General features: G+C 43.6%; 1 protein-coding gene and 1 pseudogene across 11 annotated transcripts in view; both read left to right on the top strand.

Annotated features, from left to right (window-relative positions):
• Positions 1-23,170, top strand: part of LOC148517069 (phosphofurin acidic cluster sorting protein 2-like) — a 358,464-nt gene that overhangs the window by 181,378 nt on the left and 153,916 nt on the right. For all 11 annotated transcript variants that reach the window (XM_088479161.1, XM_088479158.1, XM_088479156.1 and 8 more), the window contains exon 15: positions 13,246-13,350. In XM_088479161.1, coding sequence (XP_088335287.1) covers positions 13,246-13,350 — 105 coding nt within the window. The remainder of the gene's footprint in view (positions 1-13,245; positions 13,351-23,170) is intronic.
• On the top strand, positions 14,595-17,149 carry LOC148517071 (uncharacterized; annotated as a pseudogene).

The following is a 23,170-nucleotide window of genomic DNA, read 5'->3' as shown; positions in this document are numbered from 1 at the left end:
CTATACATAATGCAAAGAAAAAAAAGAGGTGCAAGATGGAATTGTCCTTGGGCCCTCCCACCCACCCTTATGTTGTATAAACAGGACATGCACACTTTAACAAACCAAACATTTCAGCGCCAGGGTCTGCCACACGACTGTGGCTGAAATTATTGGTTCGTTTGGGCCCCCACAAAACAAGCTGGCAATTAATCTGTCCCTGCACAAACTGGCTCTACGGAGGCAAGATGTCGTTCTCATCCTCCTCATCCACCGATTCCTCACCCTCTTCAGTGTTGTGTACATCCTCATCCTCACAGAGTATTAATTCGTCCCCGCTGGAATCCACAACCACAGGTCCCTCTGTACGTTCTGGAGGCTGGTCTCCCTGGAAGAGTTGATAATTCATTTTATGAACATCATCTTCTCCACATTTTGTGGAAGCAACCTCCTACGCCTTTCGCTGACAAGGTTCCCGGCTGCACTAAACACTCTTTCGGAGTACACACTGGAGGGGGGGCAACTCAGGTAAAATAGAGCCAGTTTGTACAGGGGCCTCCAAATTGCTTCTTTTTCCTGCCAGTACAGGTACGGACTGTCTGACATGCCTACTTGGATGCTGTCACCGATGTAATCCTTTAACAGACAGACGCATGCTTGTCGCTGCTGCTTTGAGGATGCAAGTGCGGCTACAGCCCACACAATTCACAAAGACAGAAAAAAAAAGAAGAATATTTTTATTGTTTGTGTAGCACACTTTGAGGGTGTCACCACCCTTTAACAGACAGACAGACGCACGCTTGTCGCTGCTGCTTTGAGGATGCAAGTGCGGCTACATCGCACACAAGTCACAAAGACAGAAAAAAAAGAACAATATTTTTATTGTTTGTGGAGCACACTTTGAGGGTGTCACCACCCTTTAACAGACAGACCCACGCTTGTCGCTGCTGCTTTGAGGACAGTATCATATGCAGTGACAGTAGACTTGTCAGAAATTGTTGGCACGTCCTTCAGTCCTGACCAGATGTCCAAACCAGCCCTTGACTTATGACACAGGCGCACGCTTGGCGCTGCTACTATGTTGATGCACGTGCGGCTACATCGCACACAAGTCACAAACACATTAAAAAAATAGTTTTTTATTTTTTGGAGCACTTTGAGGGTTACACCACCCTTTAACAGACAGACGCACGCTTGTCGCTGCTGCTTTGAGGATGCAAGTGCGGCTACAGCCCACACAATTCACAAAGACAGAAAAAAGAAGAATATTTTTATTGTTTGTGTAGCACACTTTGAGGGTGTCACCACCCTTTAACAGACAGACGCACGCTTGTCGCTGCTGCTTTGAGGATGCAAGTGCACTTTGAGGGTTACACCACCCTTTAACAGACAGACGCACGCTTGTCGCTGCTGCTTTGAGGATGCAAGTGCGGCTACAGCCCACACAATTCACAAAGACAGAAAAAAGAAGAATATTTTTATTGTTTGTGTAGCACACTTTGAGGGTGTCACCACCCTTTAACAGACAGACGCACGCTTGTCGCTGCTGCTTTGAGGATGCAAGTGCGGCTACAGCCCACACAATTCACAAAGACAGAAAAAAGAAGAATATTTTTATTGTTTGTGTAGCACACTTTGAGGGTGTCACCACCCTTTAACAGACAGACGCACGCTTGTCGCTGCTGCTTTAAGGATGCAGGTGCGGCTACAGCCCACACATTTCACAAAGACAGAAAAAAAAAAGAAGAATATTTTTATTGTTTGTGGAGCGCACTTTGAGGGTTACACCACCCTTTAACAGACAGACGCACGCTTGTCGCTACTGCTTTGAGGATGCAGGTGGAATCTAGACGGGATTTTGAACCGGGGACACACTACCTCCATCAATTGTCTAAATCCCACTGCACTAATGGCAGATACCGGACGCACGTCTAACACCAACATAGCAGTCAAGGCCTCAGTTATACGTTTTGCTTCAGGATGACTGCTGTCGTACTTCATCCTCATCGCTAGGGACTGTTGGAGGGTCAATTGTTTAGTAAAAGTAGTGATGTTCCTACTTACTCTCTGGGATGATGAACAACTCCCAGCAGCAGCAACAGCACTAGGAGGAAGTGGTTCTTGATCTTTCCCTATTTTATTTTTATCGGAGAAAGTTTGGTCCTCCATTTATGTTATATTGATATATACGTTCGGCTAAAGCGCACACAAACACAGAAAATATTTTTTTATTTTTGCTGGAGAGTAGTGCACTTTGTGGGTTACACCACCCTTTAAGAAATGAGCCAGCCGGCTCTTTACTTATGGGACACAGGCGCACGCTTGGCGCTGCTCCTTTGTTGATGCACGTGCAGCCACAGCGCACACAATTCACAAACACAGAAAATAATTTTTTTTTTGGTTTGGACTGGAGTGTACTTTGGGGGTTACAGCACCCTTTAACGGTCAAGCCAGCCGACCCTTTACTTATGACACAGGCGCACGCTTGGCACTACTTTGTTGATGCATGTGCGGCTACTGCGCACACAATTCACAAACACAGAAAATATTATTTTTTTAGCACTTGGGGGGAGCACCCCTGATGGACAGAGCACCCCCTGGACAACACTACAGCACCCCTTTAGGACTGGGACACTGCACAGGACTTTGGAGTGGACACAGCCCCTATGGAGAACTGACTGCACAACACAGTCCAGCCAGCCCCTATGGACTTTGAAGTAGTGGACACAGCCCCTATTAACAACAGCAGCACAGCACAACACAGCCAGCCCCTATGGACTTTGAAGTAGTGGACAACAGCAGCACAGCACAGCACAACACTACTCTGCACTACACTACACAGCCCAGCCAGCCCTAACTCCCACCCTCCCTCTTCACTGTCCACAGCCGAGTGAGAAAGTGGCGCCGACGCGGGTACCTTATATAGGACCCAAAACCCGCGAGACTCTGAAGGCGGGATGATGACGTTTTGCCTCGATTTCAGATCCGAGTCAGGCGGGAAAAGTCGAGCCTGACTCGGATCTGCCTCGGATCGGGGGGGTTCGGATTTCAGAAATCCGAACCCGCTCACCCCTAGTTCTAATATCCCATGAAGCCTAACTTAACATTTGTCCTTGCTTCTTGCCCTTTCCGTCCTCCCATCAGCATGTATTATTAACCTACATGTACCACTACTTCCTAGTTTGCCCCTGCACAAGCATCTTATCGTAAAATCACGTTCGGTATGAGCAGAGGGCTTCAGAACATGTCAGATTTTTATCTTGGGATAGGTAGCTCACTGTTTTGTGTATACAGATGGGTCCTAATACATTTAGTCTTCTTGCATGTTAAACAGCTCTTCTAGTCGCGCCATGCTGTGGCATGACTCTTAACGGCAAGCGTCTTGTGTAACTATTTCCCTACAAATGCGTCTTATTTGAACAGCAATGTGAATAGGACGCACAAGCAGCTTCTGCTGACTAAAATGATATGCGGCATGCTGATATTCTGTGTGTGACTGAGGCTATCTCTGCATGCTATGTTACTGAGTTACAGCCGGTGACAATGTAAGGTAGCACTATGTATGCAGAAGCACTCACTCAAAAAGACGTTCAGCGGGCGTGGCCTGCTGGCTGAACAGAGCAGACGTGCATCTCTGCAGCACCTCCACATTACCTCTGCCATACCTGTTCTTTGCTGGATTCCGCAGCTTTTATTGGTCCCCTCTGCTGTGTTGGACCTCCTGCAGCCCTCCTGGTCTCTTGCCGGGATCCTGAGACAGTTTTGCGGTCCCGGGGTGATTGGGGCCTACACCACCTCCAGAGTCCCCAGCCTGGATTTTGGAGCTCCACGGTGCGGAGCGGCCGCGGCCGCCGTGGGACGAAGTCGCGGCCCCTTCACACACACTGGACCCTTCCCGGCTGCTGGGGCTTAAGGTGAGGCCATTCACTCCCCCAGGGGGCCCCTAGACATACCCGCAGACGCACTCGCGGGTCGCAGGAGGCGGCCGTCTTCCCGCATCCTCCCGCACCTTCCTCAGCCCAGTGATCCTCTCTGCAGCTCTCTCACCTACTCCACAGTGCTGGTAGTGGAACCGGAGGCTGCTCAGGACTTCCAACCAAGTGCAACTGTCTGTCGCGACCTGGACATTCTCTCCTGCGGGTGGTCGGCTGTCTCTGCTGAGAGGGGGGAGGCCTCTGGTCACTGCTCCCTGAGTGGCCATTTTCCTATTAGCCCACTCCCGGTGCTCTTTACTAAGAGCGAGCTCACTGCAGCCTGGTGAGAGCTTGTTGGTCTCACTACACTCAATTCTGCCCAGCTGGCAGAGTTGGGAGAGCGGGGAAGCTGTTGCCTTTATATTTGAAGATGTGGCTCTTCGGCACACCCTAATGTTGCTCCAGAGTATGGTTGCCTAGGCCAATTTTTCTGGGGAATGTGACCAGTGGCGGTGCCAGTGTTCCTGCTTATGCCTTCAGTCTATGTTTCAAGTCGGTTGCTGGTTGTACCCACAGTCTATGTTTCAATGCGGTAGCAGATTATACCTACAGTCTATGTTACATCACGGCTGCTGATTCTACCCTCAGTCTATGTTTCAATACGGTCGCTGCTTATATCATCAGTCTATGTTTCAATATAGCTGCCTAGACATCTCTCCATTTTGAAAGCCACTATATAGCCACCACTTTCCATGGGCAAGAATAAGAAGATTTCCTCAAAGGTCGACACTCCTAAGCCTCAGAGGTCCTCTCTTCAACCTGATCTACGTAAATTCCTAAACCCTCCCGTGGCTTCCTCAGCTAATATGGAGGCTTCGTACCCACCCCCTTCCTCCCCGGCCACATCTCCTTCACTGGAACTCCCTCACAAGGAAAATTCTAGTAGTGTCACCTCATCAGAATCCCACGACCTTTCAGCCATAATGAAACTTCTTAAATCTCTTCCGACCAAACAAGAACTTCCATCTAAAAGAGACTTCGAATTGCTTGAAGTTAAACTCCAAGAAACAATTCGTAAAGAGGTTGCAACTCTTCAAGCTGACATTTCTCATTTGACAACTAGGTTGGTGGCTTTGGAGGAGGGGAGGGAGGCTGTGAACGAGGATTTCCAGTGTTTGCGAGACTCTGTCAACAACCACGCCAGAGGTCTTCTTCATCTGCAACATAAAGTAGATGACCTTGACAATAGAGGCCGCCGAAACAACCTTCGGGTTCGTGGTATCCCTGAAGATATCCCGACACAGGGTTTAATAGATGTCTTGACCAAGATTTTTAACGAAATTCTGGGTAACGACCCTGATGTTGGTATCACGTTTGACAGAGCACATAGAGCTTTAAAACCGAGAGATGATTCCAACGATAAACCAAGGGATGTTATCTGTAGGCTGCACTATTATGCCCAGAAAGAGGAGATCCTACGGAAAATGCGCTCTGTGGAAGGAGTGGATTTTAACGGCCACCGAGTCCAGATCTTTCAGGACCTTTCTTGGCATACCCTTCAACAGTGGCGTCTACTAAGGCCTTTAACTGAAGTGCTACGTTCAAACAACAGGAAATATAAATGGCTTTTTCACTTTGGCCTTCAATCATCACATAATGGCAAATTTGCTGTGTTCCGGGACCCATCTGATCTCGTCACATTCTGTTCAGTTTTGGACTTAACGGCTCCTGATCTCCCAGGATGGTCTGAAACCTATATAGTTCCTCAACCTTTGAGAAATTCATCTCGTGATGAGGCTTTCCATTTGGTGAGAGGTCCCAGACGTCAACAGAGGCGAAGACAATCAGCAGTTATCCCTGACGTCACTTGATTTGTCTTACTTACTTTAACTTATATGGTTGTCTATGTTTTCTGTGATATATCATCATATCCTCCTATTATATAGATTTCTTGTTAACATGTAACGTTCACTTAACTATAAGTCTCATGTTACAGTGTTTCTTAGGTATTTTTAGTGAATGCCCTAAATATTTTATAAATTTAGAGTAATTTTTCCTTTTTTGAGACTTCTTTCCTCTGGTCCGCTAGGGTACTAACGTATTGATCATTTTCTTCTCTTTAGTCGATAATTATTATTAACTGTTATAGACTGTTTAGGTTATGTAATATTTTATACCTATGCTTATTTTTTCTCCAACATTTATTAATGTTTATATTTATGTGCTGAGCAAGGTTTTCCAATTGCATATATGTTACTGCTACTGGCACTTTTTCCCCAGTGCCCCTATACCGCCAATGTTTTTCCTAATAGGGAGAAGATTTTTTCTTTCCTTCCTTATTGGGAGCGATATTCTATTTGCTGGTTTCTACTCATTTCATTTGCTCATTTCTAATATTATTATTGTTCCTTTATTTTCTGATATAATTTTTTCTTATATTTTCTTTTCTTTTTTTTTTGCTAATTTTTTCCTTCCCTCCCTTCCACCGGGAATTAACAAATATGACCAGTTTTGTGTGCTGAGGTCTTTATATCTTATTTTAATGCAGGGGTTATTTGTGAGAGCTCTCCTCCCTGTTTATTGTAATGACTCTTAAACTAAATCTCATTTCTATAAACGCAAAGGGTCTGAACATCCCAGAAAAAAGGTCTAGACTTCTAAGGGAGCTCTGGGCGGACAGAGCGGATGTGGCATTTATTCAGGAGACTCACTTTAAGGAGGGGAAAGCCCCAAAATTAAGCAATCGCGATTACCCACACTCCTATTTTAGTAACAATAGTTTGGGCAAAACATTAGGGGTGGCGATTCTTTTTTCTCGTCATCTTCCATTAGCTGATATCCCCTTGCATGTCCTTAACGAAGGTAGAGGTCTGATCAACTGTATGATCCATGCTCAGGCCTTTACGTTTGTTAACATTTATACCCCAAACCTACACCAACCTACCTTTTTAGACCGACTATTAGACCAGGTTCACACTCTTAAAACGGGGTTCTTAATGGTGGGGGGAGATCTAAATTGGATGCTTCATCCCTTATTAGACTCGTCCTCCAAGTCTTCCAACCGACCTGACTCACAGCACCGTAGAGTGAGACGCTTACTCCACGAGCACCAACTAGTGGATGTTTGGAGGCTGCGTCACCCCACAGAACGTGACTATACCTTTTACTCGCACCCACATACTTTATACACCCGAATAGACTATCTTTTTTTAGAACACCAACACTTGCATACGATCAATGACGCGAAGATCGGCTCTATAACTTGGTCTGATCATGCACCTGTTTCCCTTAAATTATCGATTTGCCGTTCACCTCCCTCTGTTCGTTCTTGGAGACTCAATGATCTTCTTCTACAAGACTCCTATTGTAGGAGCCAGCTGAAGCAATGCATTGACGATTATATCTCTTTTAATGACACTCACAAAATATCCAAAATCTCCCTTTGGGAAGCGCATAAATGCGTAATCAGAGGTAAGTTGATTCAGCTAGGCTCCTACATGAAAAAGCAGAGGGAGGCTCAAAAGGTGACTTTATTGAAGCAGATTCAGGAGCTGGAGACGGTTCATAAATCTTCCCAGTCGGGTGATGTTCTGGCAAAACTCACAGATGCTAGGCGGTCCCTGAACAAGCTCATGGCGGATAAAATTAAATTGGATTACCGTAAATGTAGAAGCCGCTTTTTTCAATTGGGAATTAAACCTGTCAGGATGTTGGCCAGAGCTTTGCGAGCACAGAGGGCCTCCATGCATATCCAGTCGATAGTAGACGACTCGGGTCGGGATTGTCGGTTGACATCGGAGATTGCTGCAGCGTTCCATTCATACTATTCTGAACTTTACAATCTGTCTAAACGTCCCACTCAGACTATAGGCGAAGTTGGGATTGAAAAGATACGGGCCTATCTCTTAAACATTAATTTCCCCACGTTGTCAGCAGATGATGCTCTTGCTTTGGATAGGCCTTTTTCAATAGAGGAACTGGGAGAAGCGATTAAAACGGCTCCATCGGGGAAAAGTCCGGGTCCAGATGGTCTCCCGATTTCATATTATAAAGCTTTCCAAGATATCTTATCTCCTATGATGCTTCAGGCCTTTAACACAATTTCTGATGATCATCATTTTTCAACGCAATCATTAGAGGCCCATATTACCATTATCCCTAAGGAGGGGAAGGACCCCTCACGCTGCCCTAGCTATAGACCCATGTCCCTCTTAAATGTGGACATTAAACTTTATGCAAAACTGATTGCAAATAGGATAAAATTACTCTTGCCCTCAGTAATTCTTTCAGATCAGGTGGGTTTTGTTCTGGGTTGTGAGGCCCGGGACAACACAACCAAAATGCTTGGCTTGATTCACCTGGCAACCCGGTCTCCGGAGGCTTCAATGCTTCTATCCACTGATGCGGAGAAAGCGTTTGATCGCATTGGCTGGACGTTTATGCAGGGTTTGTTGTAACATATGGGATTTGGTCCAATGTCCTTACATAGAATTTTAGCACTTTACAGGGGACCTACTGCTAGAATAAAAATTAATGGGGATTTTTCCGACCCAGTTCAAATATCTAACGGGACGAGGCAGGGGTGTCCGCTGTCTCCGTTGATATTCGTGCTATGCATGGAGGCTCTTGCGCGAGCCATAAGAGCCAATCCAAATATTTCAGGTCTGAGGCTGGGAGGATCAGAATATAAGCTAGCCCTCTTTGCTGACGACCTGTTGGTGACTATTTCAAACCCCATGATCTCCCTCCCTAACTTGATGACAGAATTCAAAACATTTAGCGATCTTTCCTTTTTTAAAATTAACTATTCCAAATCGATTGCAATGAATCTCACGATTAGTGCAGCGGCTCTTGCGGGTTTACAACAGGCCTTTCCCTTTCAATGGCATCCTTCCCATTTAAAATACTTGGGAGTTCTTCTCCCCAGGGATCTCTCTGATTCATTCATTAAATTATGTCCCACTACTTGCAAAGATCCGACATGAGCTTACCACTTGGACATGTAAAGGCATCTCATGGATTGGGAGGATAAATGCAATAAAGATGAACATCTTACCTCGAGTGCTCTATATTCTGCAAACTTTGCCAGTGCTGATCCCTCACGGTTGGTTTACGGATCTCTATCGGGTGATTAAAAACTTTGTATGGGGCGGGAGAACCCCCCGGTTCAAACATAATATTCTATTAAGTCGACGAAATGTGGGTGGTCTCCAGCTCCCGCATTTTAATTCTTATTATGATGCGGTCATACTCAGTAGAATACTGGAATGGTCCAGGGTTGATTCGGCCAAGCAGTGGGTAACTATCGAGGGCTCCTTTATGCAGATACCCCTAAAGGTAGTACCTTGGATGTTGCGATTACCTAATGTTTCTCATCCAACAATAGAACCTACATTAAGAATTTGGAAAAGACTTCGGGGCTTAGATTGTATTTCTACGGTCCCCTCTCCCCTAGCCCCACTGTTAGAAAATCCTTCTTTCCCTCCTGGGATGTCGATCCAGACTTTTCGTGGCTGGTCAGGTGCATGGATATCCAGGATAGGTCAATTATTTGATACTTCTGGAATTAGGTCTTTTCAGGATGTTCAAAACCAGTGGCCTCTGTCCAATAACGAGATTTGGAGATATCTCCAGATTAAACATTTTATACAAACACAGAATCCTTATTCGTCAGGATCCCGTAGGCCCCTCCCTTTTGAACAATTGGTATTGTCACCAACTCTCCCTTCCCATGTGGTGTCCACCTTATACACAATACTGATTGAATATCGCTTTTCCTCATTGCCTAACTTTACTAAAAAGTGGGAAACGGATCTTGGCATGGATATTAGTGATATTCAATGGACTTCCATTTTTGAGAAATCCTGGAGTAGTTCTACCAACATACTAACTATTGAGACTCATTTTAAGGTGATTTCTCGCTGGTATCGTTGTCCATCAGTATTATCTAAAATGTATCAGGATGTGTCGGCCTATTGTTGGAGATGTAGTAGGGAATATGGTAATCCTCTTCATATTTGGTGGTTGTGTCAGGATCTTAGACCTTTTTGGGATGAGGTGACTTCGGTTAGCAGGGAGATTATGTGCCAAGAGGTACCAGTTGGGCCTGAATATTGGCTCCTGAACTTAGTTTCCATGCCCCTACCGGTCTATAAAAAATCCCTTCTTAAGTACCTCAATAGTGCTGCTAAGGCGGTCATCCCTGTGAGATGGAGAACTAACTCCCCTCCAACCCTAATAGATTGGTTCAAAAGAATTGAACTATATCGCTCAATGGACGATATAATATTGTCTTCAACTGACCAATCCAAAACTACTTGAAAATTTGGTCTCCATGGATAGTCTTTTGTGATTCGACCCGTTATAAATCCTTTATGGGAATATTATAAGTAAATATATATCCAACGCACTCTAGATTACTGGACTTTAGAGTTTCACTCAGGTTCTTGGGCTCCCGGTGGAAACAACCCCCCCCTCCTCTCTTTTATTTTGCTATTATTTATAATTTAATTTAATTTATTTGAATTTTTCATTACTTCATTTCTATTATTACTTTTTTTTTTCTCTTATTTCTATTTCTATTTGTTTTTTTTATTATTACAATTATTACTAAGTTTTATTATTATCTTGTATTTGTTTTGTTATGTTATACTATTAGATTAACTAAATTTGACAATTTTTAGGTGATGGTTTACTAAATGGCCATACTATTTGATTATAGACGCTGAGTATGTATGGTGTTTACTTTGTATTATTTGGGCTATATTATTTCGAACAATGTTTGTACTATGTACCATTTCACATGTTATTATGCCTATCTTACTGTTATGTGAAAATTCTTTAATAAAAACGACTTGCAGAAAAAAAAGGAAGTTCAGCGCTACTGAGTCACACCACGCTGACGCTTTATATGTAATGTGATTTGTAGCACAAGGAGGATAGATGTATGTGAACACATCTGTAGTTGTTGAAGGAGACCAGTTCTCTGAGCGAGAATTGCTGGCGTACATTGAATGGTTCTTACATGTGAGTGTTGTTAATACACATATTAACATATGGAATAATTATCTGGTGAGCTACTGAGACCTTTAACCAGTTTAATATAGTTTGAAAGTCTATGTTCTACTTTATACACCTCACAATCCCAGTTTAAACATTTATCAGTACAGAGCAGCTCTTTTACGATGCAACTAAGACGTGCCGCAAGGCTGCACTAATTTAATATGTGATATATCTGTGTGGGACTGAGGCCCTCATTCAGAGCCGTTCGCTATTTGCGGTCGTTCGTTCAAAAACAAGGGGTGGCTATTCAAATGATCCGTTCGCAAATTGCAGTCTGTTCACACCTCTAAGTCTGAACGAGCAAGCAAAACATACGCTCGTTTATTTGATAAAAACGCCCCCTGGCCGCTCGCACCATACGTTATGTCCGCTATTTATTTGATTAATCGAGTACATCGTACAGCGTATGAACTGCTCGCTATTCTTGTGGTTGGTTTTTTCAACCGCTATTTTGCGAGCAGTTCTGAGTTTAAAAAAACCAAGTGACGTGGTCAATGACGCTGCTGGATTAATTATGCACACCCTTTAAAACGCCCGTTTTGACCTTTAAGCACGCCTGCGTTCGAATTCCACTCCCCCGTTTTCAAGCACCTTCCCCTGTTACCACCCACATACGCCTCATTCTGTCACTCAAAATAGCAGGCACTCGCTATATAGCGTACAAACGATTTTCGGCCGCACTGACTGGTTCGCGCATGCGTACTAAAACCGTACGCATGCGCAGATGTGCGAACATCGCTCGGAACGAGCGTACTGCCGCTAACGAGCGGCTCTGAATGAGGGCCTGAATCTGTATATGAAGCACAATGGAACTTTGAGTATGAAATAGCCACTGTAAGGCAGTACTTCGTATACTGATTCAGACTCAGCCGCACACAGATATACTAGTGATGCACATAAGATTCATCAGTGCAGTCTCGTAGTGTGCCTTAGTTGCATCGCATTGCGGATAAGACGCATTTGTGTGTAAAAGACGTTAGGAGGTAGCAGAGCCGCTCAGGACCTGGCGGGCTGAGAAGGGCTGTTTGACGTGACTGCTGCAATAGTGTATGAGGGGACACCACTGTATGTATAAGATAATGGATCTAAACAAACGTTTTTTCGTATTTAAATTAGAGTCTTTGAGGATTATCGGAACTCTGTCTATTGGAATTTTTGTCTTCTCCACTTATGGAAAAGCAGGTGTTCTAAGGTGTCTACCACCTTAGTCTGGAATTCTATTCCAGCCCCAGATGCTAGATAGACACCAGATGTTAGACAGTCAATAGGTCGACAGGGACAAAAGGTAGACACACAAAAGGTCGACATGTACAAAGGTTGACATGTACAAATGGTCGGCATAAAATTTGTCGACACGCAAAAAATTGTCTACACGTTTTTGTTTTTTTACTAACCTTAATCTTCACCTTAACCCTCCCCTTGGTCCCTAACCATCCTTCCTCGCGCCTAACCCTAACGCTGGGGTAGGTGCCTGACCCTAACCGTCCCTTCTAGTGCCAAACTTTAACACTCCCTCCTGGTGCCTAACCCTTTCCGTCGGGGTAAGTGCCTAACCCTTTCCGTCGGGGTAAGTGCCTAACCCTTTCCGTCGGGGTAAGTGCCTAACCCTTTCCGTCGGGGTAAGTGCCTAACCCTTTCCGTCGGGGTAAGTGCCTAACCCTATGCGTCGGGGTAAGTGCCTAACCCTTTCCGTCGGGGTAAGTGCCTAACCCCCCCAAAAATAAAAAAATTTGACCATTTTTGTGTCAACCTTTTGACCCTGTCAACTTTTTTACATGTTGACCTTTAGTGTGTCAAACTTTTGTCCCTGTCGACCAATTGGCTGTCTAACATCTGGTGTCGATTTAGACATTATCAACCTTTTTACTGTAGATCTATAGACCGGATCTCGGATAGATGCCTAGTATTGTGGCAAATCTGCAATTGATTGAAAAAGGGAAAGATTTTTAAACACAATCGATTGCAATATTGCTGCAATCAATTGCTGATGTATGGGGGGCCTTTAGGCACTTTTGTGTACATCTTAATTTTCATTTGTATAATTTAAAATAACACCCTATATTATAAAGGTACCTTTTAAACAAACTACTGTTCATTACTGATGATCTCTCTTTTTCTAACCTTTTTTATATATGTTTTTAATTTTTTTACAAACTTAAATCTTTTTTAGTAGCTTAAATCGTTTACTCTCTTTACAATTATATGTGCTATGATGCAGAAGCAATGCATGTATCGTATCATTGAAAAATATTTACTGATGTGTTTTAAAGAAACGTGTTTTGATTGTTAGATACCCAGGAAAACAGTTTATGATCAGCTGAACCACATCCTGGTTTCTGACGACCACCTCCCTGAAAACATCATTCTTGTAAACACTTCTGACTGGCAGGGCCAGGTAGGTGGGCGTGGAATACAATTGTGTTGTGATAATAATAAAAAATACTGCACAAACCTTGTGCTATTTCTGGTCATTTCCAACAGCCCAGAACATGCACTTATGCCAAATCTATCAATACAGATAGGGGTATATTTACTACAGGTCGACTTTTTTAACATCGTTTTTTTTTATACAATGTCATAAATCATCTGTTAGAAAATGCGTGATTTAGACCCTGAAACACAAAATCGGATTGAAATCGACCTTTAGTAAATACTCCCCATAGTATGTGAATACAAACATTGGGTTATAAGGACTCATTTTCCTGTTAGTAGTGAAGGACCTCTGTACATGACTATTTGGTTTACACCATTGTCTACCCAATCGTCAAGAACCACCGCATGAGTATTTGAATTTTTTTCTACGATCCCCCATGGCAGCCATTAAAATGAGATAACATCCCTCTCCCTTAGTTTAGACTGGACGTTTTCTAGGAACCGCCCAGCTGCTAGTATATAGCCTCACTCCTACCCTTCCTCTGTGTCTTTTTCTCCTGTCTCCTAGTGAGTTTAGATAGTGTAGGAAGTATGTTTCTTTGCACAGGGTTTCCCTTTTTATCCCAGCATATGCATGCTTTTCCGCGGCTATGGCGGGTTGGTACCCTGTGGGGAAGCGCACAGCATCTGGGAGTATGTGCCCTCTTACAGAATCTTACCCAAATATGCTACCGAGGCTCAGCCACATAGGTTTTATCAGCCGGGACACTCTGGATGATGGCTGCGGCGTTGGGAGTGTGGCCACTTAGATTCCTGTCCACGCTGCCGCCGAAGGAGCCGAAGCATGCTGCACAATGGCCTCGGCGTTGGAGGTGTGGCCGTTGGATTGCTACCCACGCTGCTGCCGGAAGAGCAGGGACATCGGTGTCTTGCCTAAGCAGTCCCCTACTACTTCCAGGATCGTGGCAGTCCCAGAGTGCACGGCGGGTCACGTGTATCCCAGAATGCTGTGCGGGTTGAGCAGCACATGCACGAGAGCTCATCTAAGGGTGCAGTACCTTTTTAAAGATGGCGCCAAGCGATGCAGACCAGACAAGTTTTAAACTGAGTTGTAGCTCCTATCTACATACTGAACTGCTTACTGGATTGTGGCTACTTCTGCTAAGGATGGATAAAGAATCTTCCCCCCATAAGCCTGATAATGCCCAAATGAGGTATGTCCTTTTTTAAAGGGTTTGGTTTATTGTTCAATATTTTGAGATAACGATGGGCTTTATTATGTTCAGTGTGCCTGCAGTAATTCTAGGACCTAGAACGAAAGTGGCTAAGAAGAAGCATTTGTCATTAACATGTGCTGCCTGTGATCAGGTTTTTTCTGGGACTCGGGACAAAACTTTTTGTCCAGTTTCTGTTTGTAATCAGTCTAATCAACTTCAGGAGTTAATGGAATGAATGAAGAAAACATTTGTGTCTAGAGAAGAGTTTTTGAGGATGTTTTTAAGAGGTCTAGATTCCAAACTAGCCTATATTATGATGGTGCAGTTTCCTCAAGTGAGCCTTTGGAAGATGAGTTATGTGATATTTTTAGTGAAGAATCCGGTGAGATAAGGGAAGAAACTAGAATGTTTAATATTGACCTGATTGAAAGTATGCTAAAGAAGAGCTATAAAACCATTAATTATAAAGAAACTGTGGAGCCTTCAGAAGATCATCATCTGTTATTTGAAGATAGGACAAATAAGGGTAGATACTTCCCTGTGCATAGAGTGATGAAAGAGTTAATTTCTAGACAGTGGCAAAATGTGGATAAAAGACAAGGAAAGCTGTCTCGTATAGACCGTATGTATCCTATTAGGGATGAACAATTCCTTAATTGGTGTGTAGTGCTTAAGATGGATGCAGCTGTGGCAGAATTAACTTTTAGAACGATGATACCCAGGGAAGATGGTGCATCATTTCTTGATTCTGTAGATAGAAAATAGAAAAATTCTCTTAAAAGGTTATATATTTCATTTGCGGTATCTTTAAAATCTGAGGTGGCTATAGCCTCAGTAGCTAGGGCACTTAGATTGTGGAGTTCTAATATGCATACTGATCTAGAGGAAAACAAATTCTAAACATTATATAATGAGGAATTTGGAGATTATGCAAAAGGCTATAGAATTTCTATGTGAACCATCTTTGCATGTGGTATCTTTATCAGCAAGATCCTTCGCATCGGGTGTAACGACATGAAGAGCTTTATGGCTACAAGCCTTGGCGGCTGATGCCCATTCTAAGGGGTAAATTTACTAAGAATTGTGTTTGGTTGGAGATTGCCCGAGTTGAAACTCGATTAGCATCTATGAAACTGGGGCGATTTTTGCTAAAACTCTCAAATTTACTAAGAGTCGTGATTTGCTGAACCGATTTTATCGATGGTGTTTGTGATCGAGATTTCTCTGCTGAGTTCCGAGTCTGACCGCAGCCAAACTCACCCAAACAAGCAGCCTGCACATATCAGTGAGATACGTTTAAAAAAGAATGAAAGTGTTAAAAGTGTAACAAAAAAAACACACAAAAAAAAAGACGTAAGGCCCCATCCCCCCAAAGCATAACCAGCCCTGGGCTCCTGAGTCCTGGTTCTAAATATATGGGGGGGAAATTGTGTAGGGTTCCCCCGTATTTTATGAACCAGCACAGGGCTCCCAGAGCCAGTCCTGGTTTTAAAAATAGGGGACAAAATGGCGTGGGGTTCCCAATATTTTTAAAACCAGCACCGGACTCAAACCTAGCCGGTGTGTAATGCCACAGCCAGGGGGACCCTTTCACCGGTTCTCCCTGGCCAAAGCATTAACAACCCAAGCTAGTCAGCCCAAGCCAAGGATCTCAAGGGAGATTGGACCCACCCCAATAAAGGGGTCCCCCTTCTCCTGGGCACCACAGGCTTACACTGAAGCCTAAGACTCTTCCCTGTACCCCTGGCCGGTGGGTGGAGGGATAATAGTGCCAAAAATAGAACTGTCCCCTTCTCCAGTAGGCCCCATGGGACTTGGCCCAAAAAAAAAAAAATGCGCTACCCGTCCCATTTCGGACTGTAGATATGTATGTAATAATACATACATCTCTACCAGGTAAATGACAGAGATCGGCAGATTTCTGTCATTCTCTAGGCCCGCCAGCCAATCAGAGGCCGCTCTACAATTAGCGGCCGCTGATTGGCTCTAACCCACTTAAGACAGTAATTATAGGCAGAAACATACACAGATCACACTGATCTGTGTATGTTTCTGCCAAACTCGCAGCTCAGGGGGTAATCTATTTAAAACTTCTGTTTAGGACCGAGTTTGCTAAAATTACACCCTTGATTATAATCACAATTCTTGGTAAATTCCCGAGTTGTATATTTTCCACGGAAAGTACACTGATGGTGTATTGAATCGAGATTGCATTCTCACCCGAGATTTGCAGTCTCAATAGAGAAATCTCTCCTGAGTTTGCCTTTAGTAAATTTCCGGGTTGGTGAAAATATCTAAACTCATCTGAGATTTCACACTCGACCAAACACGAATCCTAGTAAATTTACCCCTAAGAATAGGCTGGCAACACTACCATTTGAAGGTAACTTACTGCTTGGTGCTAAACTTGATGCTATGATCCATAGGTTATCAGGTGGAAAATCAGTCAGGCTGCCACAAGATAGAAGGAATCGATTTACTTTACCTATATCTTCCAGACAACTATTCAGAGAGGCTAAAAGTTATAGACCTGGCAGTAGATATGCTTCTGGAGTATCTAGGCAGTCCTTTCTTCAGTCATATAGAAGAAATAATACAAAATAATGACTGCATAATCTCTGCCTCAGTGGGGGCAAAAGGTGGAAGATTCCTGTTGAGGACAAATGGGTGATCAATCTGGTTACCAATGAGTACCACATTTCTAGAGGATCCAAAGCAAAACAGATTTGTGATCTCAAGAATACCAAGAATGAAGATGCAAGTCACAGCGTTGGAGAAGAGTTTTAAACAACTGTTAGATTCCCAGGCTGTGGAACCTGTACCTCTAATTCAGAGAAGAAAAGGTTTCTACTCTCGTTTATTTCTGGTAAAGAAAAGTACAGGAGGTTTCAGAACTATCCTGGATCTCAGAGACTTAAACAGTTTTGTACAAGTAAAGCAGTTCCACATGGAGACATTGAAGTCAATCCTTGCAGGCATAAAAAGGGAAGATTTTGTGGCATCAATCGACCTAAAAGATGCATATTATCCTGTGACCATTGTCATGGCCAGGGTTTCTCAGCATGGTAGTCACCGGGTATTACCTGTGAGGTCGTTATGGCAGGGGGTCTCTGGCAGCGGTGCTGGTGTTTGGCGAGGGGCATTGGCTGTGCGTGGTTCTGTGCGGGCACATTGTCACTAGGCCTGGTGAGGTCTGGCTGTGTTTCCGTTCCGTTGGCATTGGCGCCACCATCTTGCCTGCGGCCATGTGATTCCGGCTGTCTTATCCTGGTAGGTCATGTGCTCATTCCAGCCAGTTACAGCGCGGCACTGAGTATTTAGGAAGGTCCAGAGCCTTCCTTCCTTTGCCAGTGCAACATGTTTCTCAGCTGTGGCTGAGAGAGAGTACCTGTGCCTTGCCTGCCTGCCTGTCTGTTATGCCACTAGCCTGAACCTTGCCTACTCCAACCTGCTGGATTTACCCTGCACCCTCCACATATCTTTCATCTGCCTGAGTACCTGAACCTGCTGTTCCCTGCACCTTGTCTCCCTTCACTCCCAGCTGGACTTCATTACCACAGCCTGCATTTGTTACAGGTCATCATTCCTGCATTCAGTTACAGCTCATCATATCTGCACTCTGTTACAGCTCACCATATTTGTTTACTGGACTGTTCCTGCCTGTCACTATCTGGACATTTCCCATTAACCCCCACTACAGTTATCAAGTGCACTTTAGTGCTATAACTGGACTTTTTATTTGCCATTCCCATGTCTTCTAAGTCACTTATTAAAAACTCCACTTTTTCATTTAATTCTGCTTCTGTGTCTGCTTCTATCACCACCCCGGGTCCACAACAAATTCAGAACCTCACACCCATCAGTCAAGAAAGTCGTAAGTATCTAAGATTTTGTATTCAGAACAAACACTTCCAGTTTACCTAACTTCCATTCGGCCTAGCGACATCGCCAAGAACATTTACAAAAGTCATCATAACATTGATGGCTTGTCTGAGAAAATAGTGCATAGAGATCTGGCCGTATCTCAACGACATTTTAATATCCAGCAAATCAGAAGAAGTAGTAAGGAAGAACCTCGATTATACGATACAGTTTCTTCAGTTCCATGGATGGATTGTGAATTGGAAGAAAAGTAAACTATGCCATCCACTATAGGTATAGGTCCTTGGGCCCAGTGGAGGATGAGGTGTCTTCAATGGAATATACTCCAGTACAGTCGAAGAAATTGTCCTTTAGATTCCCTGATAAAATTGAATCAGGTGGCAAGAAGATCCCTTTGTTGGTGGTTAGACGAAGAATTGAGAAACAGGCAAACTTCTCTCGCTCAACCACAGTTTTTAGTAATGACGACAGACGCAAGTTTCTCAGTCTGGGGGGCTCATATCAACCAACAAATAAGACAAGGGAGTTGGACCGTAAAAGAGAAATTTGATGTCCTCAAATTGGAGAGAGGCAAGAGCGGTCTAGGAAGTGATATGTTGCTTTCAAAATCAATTAACATGAACAACATGAACACACCTGAGAATCATTTCAGACAATATAACTGTGGTGGCACACTTGAATCAGTAAGGAGGTACAAGAAGTTGTCTATTAATGCAGGAAACAGCAAAAATTATGACATGGGCGGAAAAGAATTTGAAATCTTTGACAGCAATGCATGTGCCTGGGAAACCAAATGTATTGGCAGACTTCTTTAGCAGTAAAGAGATTCTTCCAGGAGAATGGGAGCTGAATGGCGAAGTGTTCCAAATGATTGTAAACAAATTTGTCCAGCTAGATTTGGATTTGATGGCAATACATCTCAACGGGAAGATAAGAAGCTACTTCTCCAGATATTATCTTCCTGAGACAAAGACAGTGGATGCTCTCTTAATACAGTGGAAGTTCCAGTTGTGTTATATCTTCCTGCCATATCCATTATTAGCTCGAGTTTTGAAGAAAATAAGAGAAAGCCAGGTGGAGATAGTGGAGATTCTTCCTCTCTAGCCAAGGAGAGCATGGTTTGCTACAGTCATGAATTTGGCAGTGCAGAAGCCTTGGATTCTGCCAATCAGGCCAGACCTTCTACATAAGGGACCAATTTACCACCAGGACCCACAAAAACTCTGCCTGAAGGCTTGGAGATTGAGTGGAACTTGTGGAAGGGTAAAGGCCTATCTGACCAGCTAATCCAAGTCCTGATGAAAGCAAGCAAGCAAGGAAGGAGGTCTACTCAGAGGCATATTATATAGTTTGGAAAATATTTATTGCTTGGAAATGGTCTGCTGAGGATGTTACTAATGCTGGGCATACACTTTACAATTATCTGTCAGATATTTGTCCAATCTGTCTGGTTGGATTGAAAATCTGGTACTGTAAGAGAGCAAATCTCAATCGAACATTTGTTCACAAACACTGGAAAACAGACAAGAATGGACGTTCAGCCTAATTGGTTAAATACAACAAATTTTAACCAATTTGAACAATCAATTTTTTTTTCTTCAGTGTTTAAAACCATATAATCGATTGTACAGTAAAAATATAATATAATAATTGTATATTGTATGCCCAGCATTAGTTAACAACTGTGTAAGTGTTACAATTCCTTCATGACTGGTTCTCAAAAGGTCTGGCAACTTCAACTATCAAAGGACAAATAGCAGCATTGAGTGTCCTATAGGATAGAAGACTGGCAGAAGAAGATTTCATTAAGGTATTCTGCCAGGTTAGTAAATGGATCCGCCCGAACATTAAATTTTTTTGTGGCTCCTTGGGACTTGAACTTGGTTCTGAATTCTCTAATGATACATCCATTTGAACTTCTACAAGATGTTCCATTGAAGTTTCTGACTTGGAAAATTGTATTTCTTGTGGCGATTATTTCAGCTAGGAGAGTAAGTGAGCTGCAAGCCTTGTGGGCAGAACAGCCCTATTTAAATATTAAGACTGATAAGGTGGTGTTGAGAACAAACCCAACCGTTTTGCCTAAAGTGGTAACATCTTTTTATTTAAATCAAGAGATCATATTACCCTCATTTTATCCAGAGCCTATGAATAAAAGAGGAAAAATGGCAAACGTTGGAACTTGTCAGAGGAATTTCTGTCTACTTGAAAGAGTGAAGGATATTAGAAAATCTGAGCATCTGTTTGTTATTTCAGAAGGAATAAAGAAAGCAAACCATTTCAAAATGGATTATTCGTGTACAAAAATGAAGGTCAGAAGGTTCCGGTTGTGATTAAAGCACATTCAACTAGGGCAAGGAAGGCGTAAGCTTCGGTGAAAGATATTTGTGAAGTGACCACATGGTCTTCAGTGCATACATTCTCTAAACATTATGCTCTGAATTTTTCTACAGCCCACTCAGCACTTGCAGAATAAATCGGCATGATAGCATAATAGATCTTGTTGGTTTTATTGTCCCTACCCCTTAATCTGCTTTGGTATATTTCATTGTAATGGCTGCCATGGGGGATCGTAGATAAGAGTAGCGTATTATATTCACCGATAATTCCCTTTCTTCTTAAAGACCCCATGGCAGCCTTCACACTACCCTCTCCTTGTAGTGTTTTCCAGGGGTCGAATACATGGAGACACTCGAAAAGACACAGAGTAAGGGGAGGAGTGAGGCTATATACCAGCAGGTTGGGCGGTCCCTAGAAAACGTCATGTCTAAACTTTGGGAGAGGTATGTTATCCCATTTTAATGGCTGCCATGGGGTCTCCAAGAAGAAATGGAATTATCGATGAGTATCAGGGGCGTATCTATAATGGGTACATGGTGTGCGGGGAACACGGGCCCCTGGGTCCAGGGGGGCCCGCACCTCACACCCTGCACCCATAATATTACTTACCTCTCCGGAGTCACACGTCGGCGCGGGGGTCCTGTGCTATAAATGACGGGAAAATGGCGGCGGCAGCCATTTTCCCGTCGTTTACGCATGTGCAGTACAGGGAAAATGGGCGCCGCCGCCATTTTCCCGGTGACCTGTGCATTCATTATAGTCTCTGGGCACACTCTCCGGTGCTGGCCGCACAGCTCAGTGCGCTGCCGGGCGAAGAGGAGGGGGCTCGTGTCGGAGACAGCGCACGGGCCCCCTCCTCTCTAGAAATGCCCCTGATGGGTATAATACTTTTTAAGTCACCCCTCCTGATTTATGAGCTTACCCCTATGCACCAAGCCAGCTACATGCCCAATGATATCCTGTTTTGTGAGGTCAATTTGTGTTCCTGGTGGATGGTGCTCCAGTTATGTAATTTGAGAATTGATTTAATATGGGGAATGCGTTTCACTTATTTTGTGCCTTTAAGTGTTCCCACTGGAGAAATCAATTGACTAATATACATTTACAAATTATTATTTTTTTTGTTTGTTTACTACATACTGATTCTAGTGCAGTGGTTCTCAAACTCGGTCCTCAGGACCCCACACAGTGCACATTTTTCAGGTCACCCAGCAGGAGCAGAGGTGTAATCATTACTCACTGACATCACTGACACATTTTAAAAGATCCACAGGTGGAGCTAATTATTTCACTTGCGATTCTGTGAGGAGATCTGGAAAATATGCACTGTTTGGGGTCCTGAGGACCGAGTTTGAGAACCTGTGTTCTAATGTATACACCTGTTGCTAGAGGCTGGAGCAGTTCTCCTATTGGGAGCAGCAACTGAACTATTCTATTATTTCTGCCAGTGTATTTATTTTGTATATAAGTCAACTCACATTGTCTGGCCATAACATGAGTTACGCTAGTGAAGAATAAGCAACTTAGACCCGTATTCAATTAGAGTGGACCCGCGATACTTTTTCGCCTCCCTGGACTTTCCGCCTACTTCGCCTGTTTTGCTGGCGGAAAAGTATCGCGCGCGTGCCCGCGTATCGCCGTATTCAATTTGAAAGTAGGCGAAAACGGGACCCGGCGAAACTCGAACAGGCGGAAAGTCATGTCAGATTTGGGGAAATCAGCCTGACACCCCCAAAAGATGCACTGACATGGGGGTTCCCTATGGTTACCCGTGATTTGGCTTGCTGAAGGTATTTGGTGTTTTTAAACGGGCTCAATAGTTGCTAAATAGTGTTTTTGTATACGTGGTGAAGAATAGTATTCATGAGTATTTTTTGCAGAAAATAAGTTATCCCAGCAAATTTGGGGTACTTGAAAATGGGGGCCAGCATATTTAAAAGTTGCTAAAGAAAAGTTGAAAAAATTGTGAAAAATCCACCTGCCGCAAGCACCTGCAATCAAAAAAACACATGGGGCATACTTGGGGACCCCCCCTTCCCCAGAGTCGAGTTAGCTAGTTTTTAACTTTGTACCCCAACATTTTTTTTTACGCCCCCAAATTCAAAGTAATTTTTTGGGGTGTTAAGTGTTTTTTTACATTTTTTTGACACTGTTTACCTTTTGGGGAACTGTCTGAAGGCTGCACGGGGTTCACGCAACGTTGTACCCTAAAACCCCTATTCTGCACTTTTTTCCGCCTGCTATTCATAGGCAAAACTTTTCCGCCTGTTACATTGCATTGACTTTCCACCTAGGTTTTCAAATTGAATACGGAGTAAAATCAAAACAGCTGAAAATGACGTCATTAGCGAAAAGTTTTCACCAAAAACCCGTGGAAATGGCTTTTCGCCTCAAATTGAATAC

This window comes from Taudactylus pleione, unplaced genomic scaffold (assembly GCF_031769625.1).
Source record: "Taudactylus pleione unplaced genomic scaffold, aTauple2 ptg000227l, whole genome shotgun sequence".
In the NCBI taxonomy this organism is placed as follows: Eukaryota; Metazoa; Chordata; class Amphibia; order Anura; family Myobatrachidae; genus Taudactylus; species Taudactylus pleione.
The sequence above is the reverse complement of the archived record's forward strand: the minus strand, read 5'-3'. Positions and strand labels throughout refer to the sequence as shown.